Genomic DNA, 15,609 nt, shown 5'->3' on the forward strand with positions numbered 1-15,609 from the left:
AGCTGTTCTGGTTTCTTTGCTTTTATTTTTAAGACAGCAGTTTATTAACAGCAAATGACTATACGTTGTCTTGAACAACTGGATCATTAGCAGAATTGTGTTCATTATGTCTAGATGCAAAGAATACTGAATTTGAAACAATTATTTAGACCAAGGGTCTTCAAACTTGGCAAGTTTAAGGCTTGTGGACTTTAACTCCCAGAATTCCTGAGCTAACATGACTGGAGGAAGAATTCTGCGAGTTGAAGTCCACAAGTCTTAAAGCTATCAAGTTTGAAGATCTCTGATTTAGACACTGGTATCTCACAGGAATAATTTATAAGTACAGTAGACATCAACAAAATGTTCACAAGTGTACAGTTCATGACAATGCATGTTGTCTCAGTTGAATGAATCTTGATTTTTAGATAAAATAACAGCTGCACTAGTGCTTGGACAAAAGCTTGTAGAAATCTGTATTTCAGTCTAAGACCAGAGAAGGGCTTTTGTGACAAGTTACCTGTTTAAAAAAGATAGGCACAGGCAAGATGAATAATTTGACATTTGTGCTATGCTCTAAAATGACACATAAAGAAGACTTTCTTTCCTAGTGTTATTTTAGAGATAGTAATTAATCCAGTCCATGGATAAGTAATCTACCTTGGGTACTATTTGGATGAAAGAACACCAGGAAAACCTAGAACTTATAGGCTGCACGGAAAAGTTGAAACAATTTCTTGGAAGGTCATGGCAAATCAGTTTCATATTGCCATTAATGAAGAAATGAATGGCAAATCCTTGTCTTTGCCTTAATTATAATGAAAAAAAAGCAGTTAAGATGCATGAAGTATACAGCATCCCATTTTAAACAAAAATATGCTCATTAAAATTGACTACTGTAGATAACTACTTAAGATTGCTTAAGTCTGGGGTAGTTATATAGTAGGAAAGTATCCAACACTGCCATTTACCCAAATAGCTATAATTGTGTTGGTGCAGCCTAGTTGCTTTCAATAAAACTTCTGGGACCAGAACTGCTGTCTTCAACATGCTGTTGCAGAAGACAAATTATCCACATGACTTATGTATTTTTATTTATATGGTAATGAATACTGTGTGCAAATGGTGTGCTAACATCTTTTACAATTTCAGTGAACTACAGGAAAAACTGATTACTATTTAATGGTGAATTGGAAGCATGGAATAATGGCAATATATAGCTTGCTGCTAGTTATAAATACTGAGGAAAAGCTATTTATAAAAAATACAATACAAAAACATGAAAAAAATCATGATAGACAACAGCTCAAAAACACAATTTGTACTTTATATAAAACACTCCGAAAACAGTTTAAAACTGTAGGTTTGCTTTCCAGTCACAATTTTATAAAACCAAAACAGCATTTTATCTCAGAAGGCTTGAGAACATAATAACATATAGTATATTAAATATAAATTGAGAGATGCATACGTTTTTGGCCACCTAAAAATAAGTAGCAGAAGCTAAAGGATTCTCTTTGGCTAGTAAGATTCTCATAGTAGGCGAATCTACCATATATTAAGTATTGCACAATTTCCCCACAACAGTTTAGAGGCATATGTCTATTTTCAATGAAACATGTTTACCTCATGCTTTTTGTGTCTTATGTGAGAATTAACAATTCCATACATGCAATAAAGATAATTTTCAGGATAATATCAATGCATGGGTTGAAATTTTGTTACAATCGGCTGTAATTTCACTTAGTGGTATTTTTTATAACATTCCTAGAACAGAAGGCTTTGAACCAACATTACAATAAGATACATTTATTTTAGGTGGTTCTTAATTAAAACACCAATATTTTTAATTGTAATAGTGTGCTAATGTTAACAATTTTGTTCAGTCATCCCAGGTTATAGCTTCAGCCAGCAATATTTTTGTTTCTTGTGTATATATTATTTCTCTATCCAATTCAAATACTTAATCTATAGTAGAAAATCATATTAAACCTGTATATTTCAATAGAGGCACTGAAATAAAACAAGCTATTTGTATAAAAAAGTCTGTTCTTCTAAGATTTTAGAAGTCAGTTGTAAACATTAAAAATCCTTTCTAAAAACAGCAAAGAACTGATTGTTGTCTATACATGAAAATAAATAGACACAAGAACTACACATTATAAAACCCCTACTGGCACTAACTGAATCAAATTAATTCGATTAATACAGTCTGAAAAGCTATCTTGCTATCAGTTTGAAATGTATAATTCATACATCGGTGTGTAATATAATTTTGTGTATTGTCATAGTACTTTTAACAATTCATTTTTCAAGTGCATACATGAAATAGAAATAAATAGATAAGTTTGAATTTTAAACATCTATGAACATCACTCAAATGAACATGGTTCACCTAAAATATAACTCAAAAGAAAAAAAACTGCTTGAATAAATCCCGTAACATTTTTCTGAATTCAGCTTTCAAGTGCTGTTATTACCCATTCTTGTATCTAAACATTGAAACAGAAATTCTAATGTCATAGATCCTACTATGAAATATTGGAACAATAAACCAGCACTATGGTACAGGAAAGGTTTGCTGGGGCAAAAGGCAGTCTCTTCTACTTATAAATCAACTGCTAAATATGCATGTCACCATTTCAAGCACATTTGGTAAGTAGTAACAATGAAGAACGGACTAAGTTACCAATTAAGAGATGCTTTTATACTGAAGTCCATTTCTTCTCTTATTCCATAGCTATTATTCTTTGATATTTTGAAGGAGTGATAATAAATGAGTCTCAATAACCTGTTGAACTGAAATAGAGGAAAACGGTTAGCATTCAATTATTTAAACCGGGGACTTCTAAAAGTACTGAAACGTGAGGACTAAGATTTTGTAATAGTTGATATATGCATTAGGCATACACCTATTAGTTTCCAATACACAGTTGATTACACTTGTGAAGAAAAAGAACCAAGTTACACCCAGCGATATACCTAATTCAGAGTGCCTGTGGTTAGCGGTGTTGGGTGGGAGTTCAGACCCAAGATACAGATTTTCTACCCTTCACTTCTATATAGAAAAAATAAGATTTGCTGTTTGAATGCATTGTTAGGAGTAATCGCTGTTCCCAAGCCTTGACATTGATAATAGCATAGCTACCATCCTGTATACATATGTATACATATATACAATGTGTCACTGCAAATACATTTATGCCTTGTGTAGCCACACATGATGGTTTTTTTAGATTATTAAAGTTCTATTGTGTTATCCCTTGAACATGCTGTACTACAACCAAGCATTGGTGAAAAGCTTAGTTCTAACTACATTGCATGTATGTATATGTGTGTGTGTGTATGTATGGCATTCAGCTTTGTTCGGGTATTTTCCCACATCATAGTAGTTGTGCTTTTAAAAGTTGTAGCAACGTTTCGGCAGAATCTCATCTGCCGAAACGTCGCTACAACTTTAAAAGCACAACTACTATGACGTGGGAAAATACCCGAACAAAGCTGAATGCCATACATGTAAGTACACATACACACACACACACATATATACACATTGTCATTATCCACACACACTTTACAAACAAACAGCCATTTATAACATTAGGAATATTTTTATCTTGACATTAAAAGGGAATTGATACACATAATATTTATCTTTTCTTAGCTATGTAAAGAGTAAAGAATGCTGTTCTTTAAAGAAGCAGCAAGAAACATTTGGGAGGACTCCTGATTTAACAGGCCATGGTTCTAAAATGCCCATTCGAATATGCATAACAAAACCTATTAAGTGGTTAAACTAACCAACTGACAATAAAAAGGACAGCAATAGTAAAAAGGAGAGCACTTGAATACTCACCACTACGATGGCCCAAGGCTACAGCGAGATCCATAGAATTATATCCAGAATCAGTTTCTACAGTTGGATCAGCACCATGTTCTTTTTAAAACAAAATGACATTTAGGAATATGTACATGAAGGTTAAATCTCATTGTTTAACAAGTTCCTGAACTCTTACTTCACAATGCCCTTAGGGTGCTCCAGTGAATACACTGACAGTTCCATTTATTTAGCAAAATACCCCACACTACCTCTGAATTCACTGCCACAACACATTTTGGGCACTATAGGTTTAATTTGTATTATTAATAATTACCTAAGAGTATTTTGACACATTTCACATGATTCCCATGAACAGCATAGAGCAAGGGTGTACCACCATTCTGAGGAGAGAAAAAAAATAAAATTTCCTTTGCATAGCTCAATGATAAAACCATTTGTCCCAAAATTTCAATTTATTTATTAGCAAAGTGTATCATATCGTCCCAATTCATCTTTTCCTTATCAAAGCAAGAGAAAGAGAGGTGGATTTTCTTCTGTGAACTAGACTTTAGCTTGCACCCACTAATTAGATGGCTTTCCTGTGGTTGGGCTACAACTCAGCCTGATGACCAGAATACTATAGGAAGCATTCAGGTATCATGGCTACATGGAATGTGGAAAGGAACTACAAGCCATAGGTGCCCTCAGATCCTGGAAAAATAAGAAGAAAGTGTTCAGGAATTAAACCAGGTCAGAGAAGTTGCCATTGTGGTATTCTAATAGTTTTGTAAGATGACACAGAGCAGAAATTGCAGAAAAATAAGACATGGTAGGTATTCTTTCCCAAGGTTAAAAAAGAAGAGGAAGAAGTAGAAAAGAGGGATGGACAAGATCGAATACATTATAGGAAAGTTGTAGAATAATATGTTAAAATGACAGACCTTTATCTTGTTTCTGTGTCAAGCTTAACTTGATGAACTTAAGTCCCTTGAAAATTATCTTAGCCATTTTGATTGGTATGAAGAGCCAAAACCCAGAATTATACAATCAAGGAAAATAAAGTTAAATATGTTTATACAATCCAATTTACCATATCACCTATTCACAAAATGAAGAGTATCAAAAAAAAAATCTAAAGCAGACATTCACCCTTTATGCTCTACTGGGGGCATATCAAGTGCTGTGATATGTACCCAAGCCTTGGTCTATGAATAGATAAATAGGTAGGTAGGTAAGTAGATAGATAGATAGATAGATAGATAGATAGATAGATAGATATGGCACTTGCACTCCCACTGAGAAACTTACCCAGTCATATTCATTTACATCAACTCCACAATCCAGTAGCATCTTGACAATGTCTGTATATCCTTTACTACATGCTAGTGAAAGTGCACTCTCTCGTCCTTTCCCCAAGATTTGTGGGTCTGCACCCTGTAAGGAAAAGCAGCATTGGTTTCATTATCAAGATCATTCATGTGTAGAACTCATGGATCAATCAAATGATCTCCTAAGTCCAAGGATCAAACCCATTATAACATATAGCCATTTGCTTCTTTAAAATGAATGCAACGTCTCCAAACAGCCAAGGAATAATTTGCTTGAATGAGCCACTCTTTCTTCTTTTTTTTTGTAAATTTTATTTGAGTTTTCACAAAGAGAAAAAAAATACAAATAAAACATCTTTTTTAAAAGCAGCATAATCCCAGGTTACATTTCTTCATACAGACACAAATTCAGGTTCATGCTCATTTTTATATTCTATTTCATATCTTATTACTATTTTACATTTTCTGCATAGCTTCTCCTCTCTTTTAATTTTCTCAATTTTATTTTAATTATCTCATCTCAAATCATTGTATTTATATTTTTTGTCTGTCCTGTTTCAATTATCTATTATCTTTTCTCATTAAACAAAATTTCTCCTGTAGTTACTGATTGGAGTATGACGCCTTTATATCTTTTCCCTAAAGTTGTAACATTCAATATAATACATAACTTTGATTCGGATTCTGCTTGGTACATTCTTAAAATACACACTGTATTCTTAAAAAAAGAAAAAAATTATAAATGTATATAATTAAAACAACATTCCATTCCAATTCAATTCTATCATTAATATTCATTAAAGTCTTAACATCTTTAACATTACTTTTCAATTAAATATCATACTTCTATGGGAACAATTATAAGCTTTCCATAGTTAATTCCCCCCCTTCACTTATATGTTATTCACTTATTTTATTCACAAACATTTCACTAAATTACACTATTTTATCCCTCATTTTAATCATACGTTGTTTCCAATTTTCTAAAGTTATTTCTATTACTAATATAACAATACAATCTTATGTACCTTTACAGAATCCCTTTTTCAGTTAGATTTTCACCCATTATCTCTAAATAGGTCCTGTTTGAAGGGCTTCGGCGACAGAAATCCGCGATCGTGCACGGTTTCTGTCTTGGCTCACCGCTGGAGTGCCCTGAGCCGGCTGGTTTCGGGGCTAAGCCACCCCGTAGAGGTGAAGAGGGGGGAGACCGCCAGCAGGGTCAAGGAGAGCCGCATCTCTCCTCCTCAGCTGGCCATTACTCCCTTTCCTGAAGACGGTTGCAGCGGTGGTCAGAAATGGCCACCACAAAGAAGAACTCGACCGGAAAAAAATGTGCAGGAGGAAGATAAGAAGTGAAAGTTTTGGCTGACCGGGTTAAATTGTAAATGCAACAACCAAGGTACCCTGGAATTTAAACTTACAAAAAAATAACATCGCTCCCAAAGAAGAGTCAGAAGCAGCGAAGCAAAGTGAAAAGGGAAAGGTTTGGCTTTTTTTTCTTCTCTCTCCTTCCCTATACTGACAACTAAGAGACTTAAATAAGAAATCAGAAAAATCCGCTTTGACATCAATAGGCAATTAAGCTGAAAATAAAACAAAATGCCAAAGGGATAATAAAGATTTCTGGACATTAAAAACTTTCTTTTTCATAAGCAGGAAGGGAGAGAAAAAGAATAAGGGCAGGATCTGGAAGAGGGAGGAGACTGCCTGGAATTAAAAAGAATCTAAAGTAAAACTTCAACAAGACTTCTAAAAGATACATTTTAACTGAAACTTTGCAACTAAATAGTAACCCCAGGAAGAGAAAGTGAAAAAAAAGAGTAAAAAAGAAACAGCTTGTGTGTATTTGGATTATTTGGTGTTCTTTGGATTTTTGGTTATTGTATCTGAATGACTAAAATCAATCGGATGGTTGTTTGAAAATTTATACAATGGCACCACTTCCGGATGAATTGAAAATGGAACTTAAAAAGTACAAAGAAGATGCACAAGAAGGGAAGGGTTCTTTTGGCTTGGTTTTTCAATTCTTAGAAATGGAGATTTGGAACTATGAGAAACAACAAAAAAAGACTGCAAAACAAGAAGACTGGGACAAAGAAGATCTTTAATGAACAAGTAATTCTATGTGGGGAAAAAAAAGGAAAGGGGGGAAAGAGAATGGAGAATTTAAGACTTAAAAAAACAACCAAAGAAAAGAAAAATAAATACTGGAAAGCAACAGAAAAGGGGAATACAGAAGAGAGAAATAGAGGTAGAGAGACAAGGGGGTAAAAAGGGGAGAGAGAAGAAGAGAGGGAAGAAGGAAAGGAAAAGAAGTTACAAAGGACCGGAGCAAGATATAGAGAAACAGGACCACTCTTTCTTCTTATGCATAACTCTTCCTCTGTTGCAGTTTAAAGTAATTGCTTCTTAAATCTGACCCTTCAGTTTTTTTTAATAATAATCTTTATATTCCTAAAGAATAATCACATATCTTCACTCATTGTATTTTCCACTATCCCTCTTTTAGAACATGAATGCAAAATAATAGTTTAAGTACTGATGAATCTATCATTTAATATGATTCTGGGGAAAAGGTTATTTATTGCTCCTATGAAAGTATTAGACAAGGGACATATTGAAAATAGAGAAATGGACAATTAACGATCTGGATATGAAATTATTTCTATAAATGGAAAAATACTTAATAGGAGACTAATGCAGTATCATTTATAACTGCAGATCAAAACACTTTGAGCTCTACTGATGTTACTTACATACCTTAAAGAGACTGACGCCCACAAAAGGCCGACAGTCCTAAACCTTGTTCCCCAGATGTGTTCTGAGTCTTTATACTATTATCCCACCATCTGTTTTGGGGCAGCAGTTTGATACTTCTGCTGCCACCATCTATTGTGGTAAGAACAGCTCTGGTCATAACAAGCAGCTTGCAAATTATTTCATCCAAAAGAAATCCAAAAGAAAATCTATCATTCTGGAAAGATAACAAGGTAGCAATGGATTCCTACAAATTAAGAATCCTCTGCCCAAAATATTACAGACCACAAGGAGATGGTTCAAAATATTAGAGATCACCAGAAAATTCTAAACGAAAAAATCCATCTTCATGTGTATAGCCTGAAATACGGAGGAACGTGGAAATTAAATATCCAGTTATATAATTTGTATCAAGAGATAAAGAAATATAGAATACATTTTTTTAAAAAATCCCTAATTCAAATTCCTAGTTATATGTTTTACATATATTTATAGCAACCAAAAGTTTTCTGAACCAAATGGTCCTTTTGTTAAATTTCCTGCACTTCTCTAGTTGCTAAAGATCCAAAAATTGATCATAGGCTGCTGAGGAAGATAGAAATGCTTTTTACCTCCAGCCTATCTCTATAAACTCCTTTCTGGTTTCAGAAAAGCAGGAGAAGTTAGAAAATCTTGCTCTGTACTAGACAAAGAAACCATTTTCACTCACAGGGATATGGCTTGTGAATCTAAAGTCTGCAATGCAGATTCATAATACTTGCATACTCATTTCTCAGTTTTTATATTTTCTTGGTACTGATGCAACTGCTTTAACAATTTACATTCAGATGGAAAGAAACATCTGCTTGTAGCATCACTAGGCATATATAAAATACAATACAATTTCACTTACATTTTGGAGTAGAAATTCTACTACTGCGATTTGCCCGTGAGCTGCAGCCCACATTAGAGGAGTAAAGCCTTCTTCATCCATATGATTGATAACATTTTCTGTTCAACAAAACATACAGGTGAACTCTCTTTCCACTTATTCTGCCCTTGAATTACCCAACTGCTGCCAAAACTTGCATCCCATTCATAGTACTTTGGGGGCTGCAAAATATGCTTTCCATCTCCATTTGGCTGGAGGTTCAACCATGTCTGAGCTACATAATCAGTCTGACACGTTAAAACAGTTTTTTTTCTGTTTTTGTTTCTTTTTAGTTTAAATAAATCATGTTTTAATCAGATAAAATCTTTTTATATATATTTCTACATCAGTTCTCTATTACAAAAAAAAAATCCTAAGAATTTCTAGCTGAAATTAAAAATATAAACACTCTAAAACACTCATTATTAGTTGTTCACATTCATCAAATAGTCAAAAAGGTACACAGGTTGATCTCAGAGGTAAGAAAAAAATTATCTGTGACAACACTGCAATTTAAGCAATGTCATAAGAAATCCTGTCAGAAATGAACAATGACATAAGAAGCAGCTTGTACAATATAAGTAAAACTTTTATTAAAAAATATGTTCCCTTGCTCATGTCATATGATTCACCAAAATTAAGGATACCTTGAATAATAATTTCATAGTAGTATAATAAAAGGTTTGCTAATAAATATATTTTCCCAATGAAAAAAATGTAGAAGTCCCATAATGCAAGACTATCTACTGCTTTTAAATCTTTTCTTTCTGTAACACTGGTACATAGTTTTAAGTATATATATCAGTATTTGTCTCAATGCTGATATAAAATGATTTGACATGATTAATTGAACTAAAATGATTTTGAACTTATTTCAAAGCAGCTGGAGAAAAATAATGAATGCAAGGAAGAAATGGAAACTTTCTTTAAAAAAGAGCCCTGGTACAGACCCCACCTAGCACCATATTATCTCTGCCAAAAACCCCAGAAAAATCCAGAGATAAATTCTTACCTTGTTCTATACGTGTAGCTAAATATAACATTTCTCCCTGAGCTGCCAGCTGGTGAACAGACAGAGCTGCAAAGGAAATAGCAGAAAACTATATTAACAATTCAGTAAATAACTAAATTCGGTGGATAACCAGGAATCCACAGACACATAAATTAGGTTTATACTACAAATTGTACTAAGATATGGTTTGCCTTTAACTACATTTATTATACTATATCACTTAGGTTCACACATTGAACTATAATCAAACCCACCAATTCTCACATTGGTTTGGTATATGAAGCCAATCACAGGGTTAGATACTGGTAGGACATATATTAAGAAAGTGAGAGCTTCACTTTAGTAATAGTTCAGTTACAAAGCAATATGGCTGTATCTTTCATTGCTATAAAGCAACATGGCTGTACAAGTTTTACAATATATCTTTCCTGAGTAAAGCACTTGTGTGGAATTCTTGATGCAGAGTTTGGTTGTTTGCTTGCAGATATTTTATTATCCAACTACATAGCATCAATGCTTGTGGGGGTGGAATTTGCTCTATTTATATACAGTACCTTGCCCTGCTAGTATTGATGGAGATGTGGTTTTCTTTCTGGTACTGTAGTTTATTAATTACAGTATTGTTTTCCGCTTGTGTGGAATTAATCCCTATTTATCTGAATGTTGACTACTGAACAGGATGTATTCTGGTCTTTTTGTTTCCTTCTTGGCTTTATTTTCTCTTTTGAATGGTAGGTAAATGCGATTTATCTTTACAATTTCAATTTATGACTTTAATAGAGCCTGCCCATCATAGTCATAAATCGTGGCAATTTTAAAATGGGTCAGTTACATGACCAACCTGATTTTACAGCCTTTTTGCTGTGGTTAAGTAAAGCAATGGTTCCCTATGGATGTGATTTTTGACAAAATATCATAAAATGTAGTCATGTGACTGTGGGGAGCTGCAAATAGCCATAAATGCAGCCATGTCGCCAAGTGCCTCAATTCTGTCACGACTGCTGTGTCAGTTGGAATTTTGAATCCAGGTCATAAAAAGCCCCAAGATAGGTCCATCATAACTTCAAATGGTCACTAAGCAACTGGTTGTAGTTAGGACTACCTATATGTGTCTATTGATGGCTAATTTGTCTAAGTGCCAACTTAAATGAATTCCCTAGTGATTTTGGATTTATTTTGGTTTAGGATGCAGTTTCTCAGTTGAAACTAGGTTGAGTCTGTTCATGCATTGTGAGATTAAGTTTTTATTGCTAGATGGCAGCAATGAATACCCTCTCCTAGTCTTCTACTTACTTGTCCTATATAATGGCTATTACAGTCCTGACATTGTATGCTGTAGGACTTCTGTTTTTCTTCCTTAGGCTATTTAGTCTTTTGGTTTATTTAAGATGTTTTAATTTAAAGGTTTATATATATTATCTTCAATTGGTAAAGTACATCTCTGGGTCTGTGGTAGAAAGCAGCCAAAGTAGCTTGAAGGCTCCTGAGGACTTCTGTATCAATATGTATTTCTGGGACTATTCTCAAACTTAATTCTTTCTACAGAGAAACACGTACAGTTTACAAGTAAAGGTGTTGTAGAAACTTCATTTCCTCTGTGCTTGTTAGTTAAAGTAGTTGACTGCTTGATAGGTGAAAAATGCTTAGTAGTTGATGGAGTATAGACGTGTCTCACTTGAATCCCAGGAGAAGGAGAAGTGTGGATGTTGCACTCAGCTAGGTAAAAAAAAAAACTACTGTCAGAATGTCATATGGTATAACAATAATTTATTATATGAAGCAATGTGGTTGTTTCATGCTTTATTTAGATAACAACAGAGCTTATCCTCAGTTCAACATTTACATAGTTAGAAGGACAAATGTAAAATGCAAAATAAACCATAGACTCAGGCAACTTAAGGCAAATGAGATTATGTAGGCAACCTTCATAATATGCCTGAAGATAATCTGCTAAAATATTTTTGGATCCTAGCTTGTAATGATAATCTAATTATCTGACTGAAAGAAATATTTAATCAGGATTCTGCTCATGGTATAGGAAAAAGATGGCATTGATCACACTCTTGAATGGCCTGTAGTAGCAGTGGGATGGAGCCATCCTAGCTCCATCCCACTTCCACTATACTAGGGAATTGGGGGTAGGTGCATTGTGCTGTGTTGGTTCCTTTCCTTTCTCAAAGGTCTGTTTCAGTTGGTGTTAATAAGAGGGGAGAAGTCCAATCCTTAGTCCGTACTTGTGCAATGTTTCAGGGCTTCGTTCTTTCTCCCCTTTTGTTTATAATCTACATGAAACTGCTGGGTGAGGTCATCTGACAGTTTGGGATTAGGTATGACCAATATGACTGGGAACACAAGTATATGCAAGGACCTGTTTTGTAGTTAATATAGTCATTATAATACCATGGGTGCTTTATTCTTGGCTGCCATATATTTTAATGTTTGCATTATTTTAATTATTATTTAAATGTTGTTTCCCCGCCCAGAGTGAGATGGGCAGCCATGTGAAATAAATATTACTCTATTTAGTAGCTTGGATTGGACAGACCCAATCATAATAGAAAATAGCAGGACCTTGTATTTTTATTCCTAAATTATTGTGTATATATCTGAGACTAAATATTAAGTCAATCCATAAACGTGGAATGTTCAGGTCACTTTACATATAAGAATGGCAAAAAAATGACAAATTTTCCACAAAAATAGAAGGAAAGAATATTAGATATACTTGCTGCCTTGAGTCATTTATAAAAATAATGTACAATAAATACATAATAAATAAATAATAGCAAAGAAAACAGGAAAAATGTTGGGTCAGATAAGATGGAACATCAAATCAAATTTAAGTCCATTCTTTATAAAAAAAATACATTGTTCAACTACACCCATATACTCATTTCCCTTGATACCATTATTGAATTTTTTTTGAAAAACTGACCTTTAAATAATACTGAAGCCACTTCAAGGTCAGAATTCACTTGATCTTGAATATTTTTGCTATCCTCTTCATTCAAGGACTTGACAAATCGAGAACATACATTCATATCAAACCTATTGGGCAAGATGAATTTCATTCCCATGGTAACACTCTGAGGTGGTCCTTCTTCCACACTGGACTCAAGGTGATGTTCAACTTTAATATCTGGCATATGAGACAAGCTAAAGGTGCCAGCACAATCTTCCACAATTAGCTGGGTATCAGCATCTAGATTGGTTGAAGACTCCATGATCTGAATTTCAATTATGTAATCTGTTTCTCAAGGTATTTGATGTATTCTTTTTTTCAGTATTAGTGTTTGAGATTTCTAATAATCTATAGTTGGAAACAAAATACCAGTAAATTAGAACACTGAACTCTGATTCAGTTTACTGTGCAAAAAATAGCAGTCACTACTATAAACAACTAATTAATTCTGAATAATGTAGAATATTCTCCATCTTCTGTACATAAGGAAAATCCCAAGATAGCCTCTAAAATTTCTATACTGGACTCGATTCAAATCAGATTTTTACTATGTTACAAGGGAATAAATCAGTTCCTGATAGAAGTTTTAAAAATTGAGAAGGACTTCTTTTCATAAACAGTGACTGATGATCTCACATAGAGATACATATTAAACATCCATGGCAGAGTACTTTGGGGACTTATCTTTGCCAGTTTCGTTGCTGCTTTCACTATAGGCAGGGCTAATGCATCCTGAACATGACATTTATTTTAGATAAAAAACTACATTTAAATTCCACTTTTAAAACCATTCCATTCCATTAAGTTCTTTTGGGGGAAAACATGTAAACAAAGACAGCTTACAGAACATACATGAAACATCACATTTCATAATAGCAACAGTACTTCACAGTTATACCGCTTCACAGTACTTTACGGCCTTCCCTAAGCTGTTTACAGAGTCAGCTTATTGCCCCCAACAATCTGGGTCCTCATCTTATCTCACAGTATTTTTCTTTTTTCAGGAAGGCTCCCTATGAATTGCAACACAAAACCAGTACAGGCAGTCCTCGACTTACAACAATTCATTTAGTGACTGTTCAAAGTTACAACGGCTTATGACCATTTTCCACACTTTTGACCTTTGCAGCATCCCCACGGTCAGATGATTTACATTCAGATGCTTGACAGCTGACTCACATTTATGACGGCTGCAGTGTCCTGGAGTCATGTGATCCCCTTTTGTGACCTTCCGACAAGCAAAATCAATGGGGAACCAGATTCACTTAACAACCATGTTATTAATTGAAGAACTGCAGTGATTCACTTAACAAATGTGGCAAGAAAAGGTGTAAAACGGGGCAAATTAGAAAAAGTATCACTTAGCAACATACATGAGGCTCAATTGTGGTCGTAAATTGAGGACTGCCTGTATCTTTCCATCGGACACCTCTAAGTTATTGTTTGTTGCCGCATGAATGCGACACAATTGCAACCAATTTAAATGCCCTAAATAGGATGCCTGTGAGACCTCCCCACTTGCAGAACCGGCATCTAGCAGAAGGACCTCCCCTTCGCAGACCCGGCTTACTTAAGCCGACCCGGGTCTCTCTCTCCGATCTAAACTTCGCTCTATGGAGCGGACGCGTCTGTTCCCGCCACCTCTCCGGCTTCACTTCCACAGGTCGCCGAACCCTTCGTCTCCCACCACGGCATCCTTCAACTCCATTGTCTCGCTTCGTTCGCCGCGCTGCAGCGCCCAGTCGCAGCTGTTGCGATTCCGCTCCATGACGTCACTTCCGCCGAAGCACAACAGGAGACTCAGAAACGGGGGCCGGCTCTGCTGCTCCGGTTACTACCCGTCAGCTGGGCTGCAAGCTTCCAGAAGGCCGCGAGAGGGCAATACTGAGGAACTCTGGGAGTTGAAGTCCACAAGTCTTAAAGTTGCCAAGGTTGGAGACCCCTGTCTTGGAGGTTTGCTCAAGAGAAGCTCAGCTCAAGACAAGGAAGACGTTCTGGATTAAGAATGGAGAAAATTTAGAGCAACGCAACCCCCTATTTTAAAAAAAATACAAAAAAACAATTGTCGAGGACAGGGAGGAACCGCAAAGCCGTTTCCCTCCGGCTTATTCTGCCCCCTTCTGGCAGAGGAATGAAAAAAATAAGCGGAAAGGAGCGCGAAAGCGGCAGCGAATGAGAAAAACAGTCGCCCTGTGCCAGGCCGCCGCAAAAGTTAGAGAGGAGGCGCGCTGTGATGACGTATTCGGAGCCGCTACACTTGCGCTGCGATGGCGGCTCCCTCGGTGGCAGCGTGAGAGTGAGGAACCGGAGGACCAGGTAACCGCGATCTGATTGCAGGGGGGACTCCCACAGATGCGAAAGACCCCCCCTCCGCCTCTGAAAACAGAATGGTTTCCTTCTCCTGGAATAGCTGTTGCATTTTCCGGCCTCAATTCCTCCTCTCTTAATATAGGTAGACGGTAGCGTTTCAGTGGCAAGGAAGGCAGAGGAGGAACAGACTCTACTTTCCCCACCTTGTCGTCTCCCTTCCAGAAAATGCTGCAGGAGCATTAGAGTAGATTAACGCTTCCTTGTTTGCCTGCATTGTTGTGCAGGTTGTCCTAGGAAGCCTTCAAGTGAATTCTGAAAGCAGCGCTTTCCCATGTTTGCAATCATTGGTATTTGGGGCAATGTTGCTTCTGAATAAAGTTCCTTGGAGCAGTTGTCCACTGGCATTTCTGCTATCAATAAATTCTAAAAGTAACTGCAATAAGAAAAAAGTGCCCCGTGTTATCTGTTACCAATCTGATTTCTTTTAAAATGGAAAAGGGGGGTGGGCAGAATTTTATTTTATTTTAT

General features: G+C 35.7%; 2 protein-coding genes across 3 annotated transcripts in view; one reads left to right on the forward strand and one right to left on the reverse strand.

Moving 5' to 3' along the window:
- ANKRA2 (ankyrin repeat family A member 2) lies at positions 1 to 14,595 on the reverse strand. 2 transcript variants are annotated; one of them, XM_026670628.2, is made up of 9 exons: positions 14,290 to 14,556; positions 12,745 to 13,119; positions 11,367 to 11,525; positions 9,810 to 9,875; positions 8,780 to 8,877; positions 5,108 to 5,233; positions 4,134 to 4,200; positions 3,836 to 3,916; positions 1 to 2,778 (listed from the first exon to the last, which is right to left on the reverse strand). In XM_026670628.2, exons 2-9 carry the CDS (start codon positions 13,031 to 13,033, stop codon positions 2,723 to 2,725), a joined length of 942 nt encoding a protein of 313 aa, XP_026526413.1. In that variant the 5' UTR covers positions 13,034 to 13,119; positions 14,290 to 14,556; the 3' UTR covers positions 1 to 2,722. The 2 variants fall into 2 exon arrangements, with proteins under 2 accessions (XP_026526413.1, XP_087814390.1); XM_087958264.1 differs by having other exon boundaries at positions 1,330 to 2,778; positions 14,459 to 14,595.
- The window catches only part of UTP15 (UTP15 small subunit processome component), a 19,515-nt gene continuing 18,457 nt past the window's right edge, over positions 14,552 to 15,609 (forward strand). Inside the window, exon 1 of the mRNA XM_087958263.1 lies at positions 14,552 to 15,087. The gene's annotated coding sequence lies outside the window, so the exon portion shown is untranslated. The remainder of the gene's footprint in view (positions 15,088 to 15,609) is intronic.

Source organism: Notechis scutatus, chromosome 2, assembly GCF_049901735.1.
Source record: "Notechis scutatus isolate UNSWTSFEM ecotype Mainland chromosome 2, rNotScu1.2, whole genome shotgun sequence".
Classification (NCBI taxonomy): Eukaryota; Metazoa; Chordata; class Lepidosauria; order Squamata; family Elapidae; genus Notechis; species Notechis scutatus.

What these genes read in the sequence shown, in the direction of transcription:
- ANKRA2 (XM_026670628.2), bottom strand. Translation starts at nt 13,033, where the DNA reads ATGGAGTCTTCAACCAATCTAGATGCTGATACCCAGCTAATTGTGGAA. An exon ending in AACACCTTTACTTGTAAACT is followed by an intron (nt 9,876 to 11,366) that starts GTACGTGTTTCT and finishes TTTCCTTTGCAG; the next exon opens with CTCTGTCTGTTCACCAGCTG. An exon ending in ATGTGTCAAAATACTCTTAG is followed by an intron (nt 3,917 to 4,133) that starts GTAATTATTAAT and finishes TGTTTTAAAAAG; the next exon opens with AACATGGTGCTGATCCAACT.